This window comes from Rhamphochromis longiceps, linkage group LG6, assembly GCF_057381845.1.
Source record: "Rhamphochromis longiceps isolate RC_006_pf linkage group LG6, R_longiceps_female_GT1.1, whole genome shotgun sequence".
In the NCBI taxonomy this organism is placed as follows: Eukaryota; Metazoa; Chordata; class Actinopteri; order Cichliformes; family Cichlidae; genus Rhamphochromis; species Rhamphochromis longiceps.
In genome coordinates, this window is record NC_140562.1 from 2,591,326 (window position 1) to 2,603,381 (window position 12,056).

Below are 12,056 nucleotides of genomic sequence, written 5' to 3' on the forward strand. Positions count from 1 at the left end.
GTAGTTAGCTCGTTAACGTGTTGGCCATCCAGCCCCATGCACGGGGCGATCCGCGGTAGCTCGTTAACGGAGATTTGCCGTGTTGTGGCATTAAGGTCATTTCAACGAGATTAACGCTGACAGCACTAGTGGGAACACAACGAATATGACTGCACATTTACGCCGACATCATCCTAGTGCAAAGACAAGTGGAAGCAGACAAAAACAAGCACGCATGCTACAAACTTTACCCGAGTCATTTAGACAGCCGTTAGCACAGGATTCTCCTTATGGGGACCTGATATGTTTAATATGCTGCTGAGAATATAGCCCAGAAGAAGCGTATAGTATTGCTTTTATTTTGGAAAGAGCCATTTCTCTGTAATAAACTCTCTTTTCCAAAGATGAGTGATTTCTCAATCAGATACAGGGCTCGCAAAATCGCTAGCCCGACGTCCTGGGGCTAACGAATTTTCCAGTCGGGCTACCAAAATCTATCTCTGCCCTGCCCGTCGGGCTATCGTAGGAAGGAAAAATATATGTCAATGCTTTTGCATTCTTTCGGAAATGTAGCTGGGTAATTATGTCATTGGCATCGGTGAGCCACTGTCAATATGTGACATATTGAAATCGCGTTTGAATTTGCGCTTGTTTTTTGCTTTCACTTTGCAATCGCGCAAACTGTGTATAGAGAGCGACAGCACTGATTGGTGAGTGACGATAATTTGCGCACCAATTCCTCTGACATCGTCTTATCAATCGTTAGCTTACTATGCAAACATGACAAGTGAAATCTCCCGCAGCTTAAACATGTGAGAGGTTGATCATGCAGAGGATCGCTGAGCATTATGTGAGTGCGTGCGTAAAAGCAGCAGGATATATATTTCAGTTCTGTCAAATAAGACAGGTCAGGGTGAAGAAGTGACAGCCAAAGAAAAGCTTACCACAAAACGGAAAAGTTATGACAAATCAGACTATAAGGCAAAAAGAAAGTGCAGCTTTATGGTTTCATGGACAAAAGAATTTCTGTGGCTGCAAAATGACGAGCTAAATAACCAGGGCTGCACGTAAGTGGTCCGCGGGTGCGCATTCGCTGTCAAAATAAAAAAGATAAACAAGATAAGAAGTTGCAACGCGTGTTTGCGTACATAGGATTTTCAGGAGGACAGACATTTGTTAGAACTCTTAAAGATGTCGAAGAAGCTCCTTTAAGCAATTACGTTGGTGTTCCTCCACCTCCAAAGAAATGTCAGAAGGAGTCCGAACCACAAAAGAAGCACGTATTCTCGGAAAAGTATTTGCAGGAGGTGAGCTGGCTTCAAACAAATGATGAACGCACAGAGATGTGATGCAGAATGTGCCGTGAAAATTTAATAAATGACAAATTAAAAAGGCATGAACAGTTTTTTCTTATCGAAAAAATATCGAACCGTGACACCAAAGTATCGAACCGATACGAACCGTGAATTTTGTGTATTGTTGCACCCATTATATATATCTATATACACTATATAGATTACACGCTTTTGGAGCAGAGGATTGCAAGTTCTGCAAGCCTTCCGCAGACATGAGCGAGACAGATAAATATGAAGGCATGCCGGCTTGGACGTTGCCCGGAGCAACAAGGTCACGTCAGGTGTTGAGGAACCAGGGCACCCTGACAAGAAGTGGGCTACTGGAACAAGAAGGCATCGGTGGGCAAGAGACGAAAACAGGGCGTTTTTGGAATGCTACTACGCAAGTAACCCTGGCGGAAGGGGCTACATGAATAGGATGAGGGACCTATGGATTCTTCGATACCCAACATCCACAATGACGGCGAAACAACTAGTAGCTCAGTGTTCCAACATTCGAAAGAAGGGACTGCTCTCACAGCTAGAGATTGACGAGGTACAACACAAATGCTATGGCAAGGAGGAGTCAGGACGCCAGGTCAGGGGGGCGATATCATCACCCCCACCCGAGATTGGGTACATAGCCCCAAGTGCGATAGGAGAAGGATCGTTGAGTGCAAGAGGAACTGACCTGAAAACTAGGATCGTGGCCAAGCTTGAAACCTGGATCCCCCGTAGCCGGTTACCAAGATTACGTGAAGTACCCTCAGAAGGTCTGCTAGATGATGTTAATGCAGCACTACGGGCAATACCTACAACCACGATTACCGACACTAACAAGCTGATCTACAATACGGCAGCAGTGATCAGTGAGATGCTTGGCTACAAGTTGAACAGCGACAAGGGGCAGTACCCTCCATGGAGAAGGAGGCTAGAGGGCAAGATCAAAGTAGCACGGAGGGAGGTTAGCCAACTAACGGAGTTGCAGAAAGGTGCGACAAATAAGGTGCCTAAGAAATACAGCAAGCTGTCCATACCTGAGGCCTTGGAAACTGCCAAGCAAAGACTCACAGCCTTGGCCAGCCGCTTGAGGAGGTACACCAGAGAGATAGAAGGCAGGAGAATAAACCAGCTGTTCTCCACAGAACCAGCAAAGGTGTACTCTCAGTGGCAAGGGAACAATAAGAGAACAGCACCACCAAGGCTGGAGACGGAGCAATACTGGAAGAGCATATGGGAGAAGGATGCAACCCATAACGGCAATGCTCAGTGGCTAGAGGATCTGAGGGCAGACCACAGCGACCTCCCTGAACAGGGTCCAGTAACCATCACAGTGGCAGATATCCAAGAAAGGGTCTCCAGTATGAAGAGTTGGACAGCACCAGGGCCCGACATGGTTCACGCCTACTGGCTGAAGAAGCTGACTGCACTCCACGAGCGTCTGGCAGCACAAATGAACCAGCTGCTAGTTAACGAGAGACACCCGGAATGGCTAACTGAAGGCCGGACGGTCCTGATCCCCAAGGACCTCAAGAAGGGACCGGTCCCCTCCAACTACCGACCAATAACCTGCCTCAGTACTACATGGAAGCTCCTGTCAGGCATCATATCGGCTAAGATGAACAGGCACATGGGTCAATACATGAGCGGGACACAGAAAGGAATTGGCAAGAATACCAGAGGCGCAAAACACCAGCTACTGGTAGACAGAACAATCAGCCGAGACTGCAAGACCAGACTGACCAACCTGTGCACTGCCTGGATTGATTACAAGAAGGCCTATGACTCAATGCCCCACAGCTGGATACTGGAATGCCTAGATTTGTACAAGATCAATGGGACCCTAAGAGCCTTCATCAGGAACTCAATGGGGATGTGGCGTACAACACTAGAGGCCAACTCCAAGCCCATAGCACAAGTCACCATCAAGTGCGGGATCTACCAAGGAGATGCTCTGTCCCCACTGCTGTTCTGCATAGGCCTGAACCCCCTCAGTGAGATCATTAACAAGACTGGCTACGGATACCGACTACGGAACGGAGCAGTTGTCAGCCACCTCCTGTACATGGATGACATCAAGCTGTATGCCAAGAGTGAACGAGACATCGATTCACTGATCCACACTACCAGGCTATGCAGCAATGACATTGGAATGTCGTTCGGACTGGAGAAGTGTAGTCGGATGGTAACAAAGAGAGGGAAGGTAGTCAGAACTGAGGGGATTGAACTACCAGAAGGCAACATTGCAGACATAGAGGACAGTTACAAGTACTTGGGGATCCCGCAGGCGAATGGGAACCATGAAGAGGCCGCTAGAAAAGCTGCAACCACCAAGTACCTGCAGAGGGTCAGGCAAGTCCTGAGGAGTCAGCTGAATGGTAAGAACAAGATCCGGGCCATCAACACGTACGCCCTGCCCGTGATCAGGTACCCTGCTGGAGTAATAGGCTGGCCAAAGGAGGAGATAGAAGCCACTGACATAAAGACAAGAAAGCTCCTTACCATGCATGGAGGGTTTCACCCCAAGTCCAGCACCCTGAGGCTGTACGCTAAGCGGAAGGAAGGGGGCCGGGGACTGGTGAGTGTCAGCACCACAGTCCAGGATGAGACAACGAACATCCAAGAATACATTGGGAAGATGGCCCCAACTGACCGAGTGCTCAGTGAATACCTCAGGCAGCAGAAACCCAAGAAAGAGGAGGGAGACGAGGAACCATCATGGAAGGACAGGCCCCTGCACGGTATGTACCACCGGCAGATAGAGGAGGTGGCTGATATCCAGAAATCCTACCAGTGGCTGGACAAAGCTGGACTGAAAGACAGCACAGAGGCACTAATCATGGCAGCACAAGAACAAGCTCTGAGTACAAGATCCATAGAGGCTGGGGTCTATCACACCAGGCAAGACCCCAGGTGCAGGCTGTGTAAAGATGCCCCAGAGACAATCCAGCACATAACAGCAGGGTGCAAGATGCTAGCAGGCAAGGGATACATGGAACGCCATAACCAAGTGGCAGGAAGTGGCATAGTGTACAGGAACATCTGTGCCGAGTATAACCTGGAAGTCCCGCGGTCAAAATGGGAGATGCCCCCAAGGGTGGTGGAGAATGACCGAGCTAAGATCCTGTGGGACTTCCAGATACAGACGGACAAAATGGTGGTGGCTAACCAACCGGACATAGTGGTGGTAGACAAACAGAAGAAGACGGCCGTAGTGATCGATGTAGCGGTTCCGAATGACAGCAATATCAGGAAGAAGGAACACGAGAAGCTGGAGAAATACCAAGGGCTCAGAGAAGAGCTCGAGAGGATGTGGAGGGTGAAGGTAACGGTGGTCCCCGTGGTAATCGGAGCACTAGGTGCGGTGACTCCCAAGCTAGGCGAGTGGCTCCAGCAGATCCCGGGAACAACATCGGAGATCTCTGTCCAGAAGAGCGCAGTCCTGGGAACAGCTAAGATACTGCGCAGGACCCTCAAGCTCCCAGGCCTCTGGTAGAGGACCCGAGCTTGAAGGATAAACCGCCCGCAGGGGCGTGCTGGGTGTTTTTATATTTATATATGAATCCCAGGTAAATTACAGCAAGGAGTCTGCCCAGTATTTAAATGAGTGAGTGTGAAATGAGAGAGCTCTACTTGTGAAAGAACAAAATGTTTCTGAGGTGAACTAAATGTTAAGATAAGATAAGATAAGATAACCTTTATTAGTCCCACACGTGGGAAATTTGTTTTGTCACAGCAGGAAGTGGACAGTGCAAAAGTTATGAGGCAAAAATTAGAATACAATAAGAATAAATACAGTACACAACTGTACAGAATAGAATAAAATAAAATACTATATACAGTAGAATAAAATAAAATAAATATACAATAAGATAAAAATAGAATACAAATACAAATACTATATACAACTGAGTAAAAATACAACGATGACAGAAAGGATCATTACAGATCATAACTGGCAGATAGACATCTGTAGGCTGCCCATTTTACCATCAGAGAGGAGGAGGTAAACAGGTACACTGCTGTCATTAGGCTAGATGACATTTATGATAGACAAGATGTTTTATAAATATCACAATTGATTCTCCTAGTTATCTCCAAACTGTGGTAATTAACACCCTTGACAAACTGAAGAAAATAAGAAAAAAGGTCACTAACGTGATTCCAGACATATGAATCCCCCTCTGGAGTTGTGTCAAGAAGGACATCTGTTGTAAAACTCAAATGAAACAGGTACCTCTGAAGACTGAGCTACCTACTGTGGTTACCCCCTATGATAATGGAGTTTAAAAAAATGGAGCTTATAGGGGATTCTCTTGGGTTTATTATGGTTACTCAAAGTGCAATGAGTTAATGAGTATGAGTGATTACAGAAAACACTTATGAGATATACTTCAGCAGTAAAATGAGACTTCCTTCTGGAAAATATTAAGTCATTGGGTATGTAAGTGAAAGAGAAACTACTTTGAACAAACAACAGTAAAAATGGCCACATACTTTCCAGGCAATCATGGATGTTTCAACATATGTTTGTTGACACTGGAATAAATATTCAAGAACTTTCTAAATCATGTTTAATCTGCATCAGGAAGTCTACAGATTTTATGACTGAAAAGAATGTGGCTGTTAGACACATATGAGATATATGGATGATGTATGTTAAACATGACATGTGAAACAAATGCAAAGAGAATTTAACATTGCATTCACAGGAGAATAATGAATACAAAAAGCAAAAGAACTGGGATGTACTATGGATCTCTTAAAAAAACATATAGATGTTAATAACTGCGTGAACATGTGTGAAGATGCTCATGCAAAGTTTTGCTCAAACTGGCTATCCATTCAGGAGTGTGTGTGTGTGTGTGTGTGTGTGTGTGTGTGTGTGTGTGTGTGTGTGTGTGTGTGTGTGTGTGTGTGTGTAAGGGGCGGAGTCTATATAACGTCACCCCCTGGCAGGTGTTTTAGTTCCTTACCACCAGACTGAAAACAAAGACGCTGTAAGTTAACACCTATATATGATTACCGGCTAATGTAAATAGATATCTCCTCATCAATTGTAAAAAGTAATTGCGTTACTTTACTGATTCGTTTTTCGAAAGTAATTAGTTACCTATTTACTTTTTAAAAGCATGAAACATAACCTGAATACGTAATAAAGCAATAGATCTTTCAGCCCAATTCTACTTTTTCTGCAAAATCCATCATATCAGATATAATCAAATCAAAAAGTCTCTTTTTAAAACTTATTTTATTAGTTTTAATCTTTTAACTTTATGCACATTGCATCAAGCAAAAATTTTATTATATGCAAGAAGAAATGTGTTTAAGATTTAAACCAATGTTCTGCATATTCCAGCATATAAAATAAAATAATGTTCTTGTGTTTACACTCTTGTGTTTAAGGGTTTTTTTCACTGTAGAAAGAAGTTTTCTTCACACAAAGTGAACAGCAGACGCTAATATTTTTGTCACTTTTTAATGAATCAAACTCAAAATAATGTGAGTACTTCCAAAGTTTAAACACTACATGGTCGTACTCCCTCCTGCACTCCATGTTATCCATTGTTGATGTGCACACGTCTGTTGCTGCCACGGGCATCACACGCTCGTACGTTATTGTCGTGAGACACTCTCACAAACACCCAAGTAGCTACCACAACTAAAACAAGCTAGCTGCAGTAGGCTAACATTAGCTTTTAATAAAGAAATTACTTCCAGATGTTTCTTTAGGTTGGAGTTTTAGACGCTGAGAGCAACTTGGTTGCTGACAAACTTTCACTGAGCACTGAGCACACAGCACGAGACTGGCAAAGTAAAATAGGAAAGACGAGACAGGCACAGAGACACGGACTTGACACTAAGACCAGGAGAAGCATAGATGTGAAACATGAGTAGATCAGACATGAAACAAAGAACACGGAGGAAGCATAGAGACAGACATCCAGAGACTAGAAACTAACAATGCAATCAAAGACTATTAATAAAAACAAAACACCAGGACCATGACATTTGTATTATATGCACTTTGAGAAAAAATAAGAATGAACTACTCTTAATGTTCTTTTGTAAAGCATCCTTGGGTTTCTTTTAATGTGTTTGCAGCAGAATGGCCGCCCCTCCCCGAGCCCTGTTCTTCTGGAAGTTTCTTCCTGTTAAAAGGGAGATTTTCCATCCCAGTGTTGCAAAGTGATTGCTCACAGGGGGCCATTTGATTATTGGGGTTTCTGTGTATTATTCACCTTACCTTATGATATTTCTGGTTGAGATCCAAAATCAAATTTTAAAGGACTTTTGAAAAGAATTATGTCCCATGTCCTGTGTAGCTCTAAAGCTGACACCAGAGATGGGCGTTACTGTAATCCGATTACTTTTTCCAAGTAACGAGTAAAGTAAGGGATTACTATTGCAAAAACGGTAATTAGATTACCTTTACTTTCCCGTAGGAACGCTGCGTTACTGCGTTACTAAAACCGTGATTTTTTGCGAGAATGTCTCATGACAGTGACGTAAGCAAGTGCGACGTTCGTGACAACAGCTGTGTGCAGATCAACAGTGGATCATATATCGAGTGCAGGAGAGAGTATGAGCGTGCAGCGTTTAAAGCGTGGAAGTACTGACCTTACTTTGAGTTTGATTCCATAAAAAGTGACAAAAACATTAGCGTCCGTTGTGCGTGGGAAGAAAACTTCTTTTTACAGCGGAAAAAAAACCCCTAAACTTCAAAGCAAGCACCGAGTGCGACGTAATGGGAAACTCGCAGAGAAACTCGCGGATTCTTCCACTGACCGCAGCGGCACACCTGCACCAGGGTAAACCTCCGCCTACCCGACTCCTGCTTTACAGGTGAAAATAGAGCAAAAGGACCACTACACTGTTCCAAAAAATAGTAATGTCAAATTACTTTACTGTGTATTTTACGGTTGTGTACTGTTTTTATAGAATATCATTACATTTACATAAGTAGACTGTGATCTGACACGTCAAATGTAAAATAACAAAACATCACTGTAAATGTAATAAAACACAATTTACTTGTTTGTTAAATATATTTTGTTGTACATATGCATATTTAGATTGTAAAAATACATCCAGAAATGTCTCCCATCATGCCTTGGGACATGTGCTGCTGTTTGGATGTTCTTGTTTTATTGTTTATGGTTACGTTACTTTTAACTGTTATCTTGATTGTTGTGTTTACGCCGTGGTGCAGCGTCACTGACAGTTGTTATTTTGTAGAGAGAGTGCTGTACCATGAGTGACTTCTGTTGTGCTGTTGTTGAAGCTTGAGGCACATTGTAACACCAGCAAGTGTTTTAATAAAGAGCTCCCCCTATCAGCTTGGGGTTAAATAACAAGCTCAATCTCTCTCTGTGAGCTTCGTTGTTAAGATTTCTCTGCATGCCACAATGTAAAACATTGCACGGACACGCTGTGCTAATTATACATTTTGAAAAATAAATGTAGAGGTAGGAATTGCAATTAATATAAATAACATGACGCTAAGCATCGGCCAATGAATGTGAACTAACAACAAGGGCGCGGGTATGGCTGCGACCGTAGGAAAAAAACCCTAATATGAAGGTATTTTACTGCATTTCACAGTAATCTTCTGTTCTTCTAGAATATCATTAAAGTTATGTAAGTAGACTTTGACTTCACATTTTGAATGTAAATCAACGTTAAATCTGTAATGTAATAAAACATAATTGTCATGATTGTTAAATGTCTGTACATATGCATATTTAGATACAGATTCACAAAGGTATCATGATTTCACAAATATCTGTCCGTTATTTGAAAGATTGAACTGTTGAATTCAAATGTAATGCTATGGAAAAGTATATAACATGATCCCTATAAGCTTGTGTTACATCACATAAGTATTATTATCATTGCTAGCTAGGCCGTTCGTGGCTCAAGAGTTGGCAGTTCGCCTTGTGATCAGAAAATTGCTGGTTCGAGCCCCGGCTCGGACACTCTCCGTCGTTGTGTCCGTGGTCAAGACTCTTCACCTACCGCCTACTAGTGATGGCCAAAGGGGCCGATGGTGCGATATGGCAGCCTCGCCTCTGTCCCAGGGCATGCAATCAATTATTATTGAAACCAACTGTTAACTGTATATTTCTGTACATTTACGTAGTATGATTCATATTGCCACATTCAGTGACCTTGTTTATAGGTAATTTCATTGTTTGATCACGTAAAAATGTTCCTAATTTAATGGCCTGCATTTGTATAGTGCTTTTCTAGTCCCTAAGGACCCCAAAGCGCTTCACACTACATCCAGTCATCCACCCATTCACACACTGGTGATGGCAGCTACATTGTAGCCACAGCTGCCCTGGGGCGCAGTGACAGAGGCGAGGCTGCCGGACACTGGCGCCACCGGGCCCTCTGACCACCACCAGTAGGCCAACATGGGGTTAGTATCTTGCCCAAGGATATTTGGCATGCAGGCAGGGGGCAGCCTGGGATTGAACCACCGACCTTCTGATTAGTGGCTGACCTGCTCTGCCACCTGAGCTACAGCCAGCCTTAATGTCTAAAAGCACTTGGAAAAGGCAGAATCCCATGTGAACTTAGGGCAACAAACTCTATTTTCATCACTGAAAATAACCGTATTTTTATGGGACAGTTATTTTCTGTTATTTTACGGTCGTATTTTGGCACCCCAGCTGCCAGAATATCACCGTTTTTTTTAAGATGTTTTTTTTAACAGTGTAGTCTTTGACTTTATTTATTTTCTGCTGTGTTTTACTTGCATCTATTTGAAAGAGTGAGTGTAAACACACACAAAAAAATTATTTTATGTGCTGGAATGTGCAGAAAATAGGTTTAAATATTAAACTAATTTCTTCCAGTCAGAGAATGTTGCATATAATTACATTTTTGCTTGATGCATAAAGTTAAAAGATTAAAACTAATAAAACAAGTTTTAAAAAGGGACTTTTCCATTTGATTACATTTTGTATGATGGATTATGTAGAAAAAGTAGAATTGGGCTGAAAGATCTATCACTTTAGAAAATAAGTAATCAGTAAAGTAATGGGATTACTTTTTTGGGGAAGTAATCAGTAATTAGTTACTGATTACTTTTTTCAAGTAACTTGACCAACACTGGTTGACACACTGCATTTTGTGAAGCTTGAGAAAAACTTCGGTGCACATGTGGTTCATCTTCGGAGTCTGATGTGGTCCACAACAAGAATAATCAAGGCCATGCCAAAGACAGTAGAGATAACCAGTCTTACTGTAGATTCAGTCTGACACCAGCTCCTGGACTCTTGGGGGGGAGAGAAGAGCTTGGGGCTTAGATATTCTTTAATCATAAGACTGTGATAAACAAAAAAATAATAGTTCTAGTTTAATAAAGGTGAAAATGATTTATCACCATCTTACCTCCAGACCCCATCTTAATAGTTGTGTCTTCTCCTGATAGTTTGGTCACCTTTTTTTCAACAGGGTTTTCAGCTACACAGCTGTAACTGCTGCTGTCATGGGATTCTATTTCCAGAGTGAGATACAGATTGGAGGACAGATCAGGACTGCTAACATTTGTCAATCTTCCCTCCTGTCTGTACCAGGACAGGACCAGGTCTTGGCTGTTGTGCACTGAGCACTCCACTGTGACTGCGGAACAGCTTTTGTTAATGAAAGACGATCTGACTGTAATGGAGGGAGTACCAAGAGAACCTGATGAAGGAAAGAGAGTGAAAATATGATTGATGTGATTTGATAAGTGCTGACAGAGTTATCATACTGATGAAGTCTATGACTTTACTAACTGTAGCTGTGGGCTCATAGATACTCTGCAAACAGAGCAAAGGGATATAAACAAAACTGTTTAAATATAGAGTAGCTCTCCCAACTCTTTCTTGACACAAAATGTAATTGTGATTACTATGATTAATTGAAAATAGCTGTTTAATCGAGTAAACTAAAGCTCAAATGTATTTACAAAGCACATTTTAAAAAAAACATTTAAAAAACTCAGGTTGATCAAAGCGTCTAATAAAAGTCAGGAAATAAAAAAGGAGGGAACAGGGAAATAAGTAAATAGATCTAACCATGACTGAAAAAGACACAGGAAACACAATGAGCAATCAGACCCAAATGCCAGTGTGTAAAAATAAGTTTCAAGTTTTTAAAGACTGAATGGAGGGAGCAGATTTGACTGTGGGCAATCACAGAGAAGTCTCCTCTGAGTTTAAATCTGGAGCACATGACAGTTAGAAGCATATGATCAGCTGACTGGAGGGACCTGGAAGCTGAAGTCGGAAATGTAGGAATGAGCCAAACCATGAAGGACTTTGTAGAGAAACACGAGGACCTTGAAAATGATTCTGAACCTCGCTGGCTACTTCATGGAGCACATGAAGTAGCTATGCTCATGAAGAGCTATGCACATGAAGTAGCTATGCGCATGAAGTAGCTATGCTCATGAAGTAGCTATGCTCATGAAGAGCTATGCTCATGAAGAGCTATGCACATGAAGTAGCTATGCGCATGAAGTAGCTATGCTCATGAAGTAGCTATGCACATGAAGTAGCTATGCTCATGAAGTAGCTATGCTCATGAAGAGCTATGCACATGAAGTAGCTATGCGCATGAAGTAGCTATGCTCATGAAGTAGCTATGCACATGAAGTAGCTATGCACATGAAGGAGCTATGCTCACGAAGTAGCTATGCACATGAAGTAGCTATGCGCATGAAGTAGCTATGCTCACGAAGTAGCTATG

At 42.6% G+C, this 12,056-nt stretch overlaps 2 protein-coding genes across 2 annotated transcripts in view; one reads left to right on the forward strand and one right to left on the reverse strand.

Moving 5' to 3' along the window:
* LOC146667244 (fibrocystin-L-like) overlaps positions 1–12,056 on the forward strand; it is a 34,672-nt gene that overhangs the window by 21,867 nt on the left and 749 nt on the right. The gene's annotated exons all lie outside the window — the stretch shown is intronic.
* LOC146667246 (CD48 antigen-like) overlaps positions 10,324–12,056 on the reverse strand; it is a 28,761-nt gene continuing 27,028 nt past the window's right edge. The window contains exons 3-4 of the mRNA XM_085408430.1: positions 10,716–11,009; positions 10,324–10,599 (exon numbers count right to left, since the gene is read on the reverse strand). Coding sequence (XP_085264556.1) covers positions 10,490–10,599; positions 10,716–11,009 — 404 coding nt within the window. The 3' untranslated portion in view covers positions 10,324–10,489. The remainder of the gene's footprint in view (positions 10,600–10,715; positions 11,010–12,056) is intronic.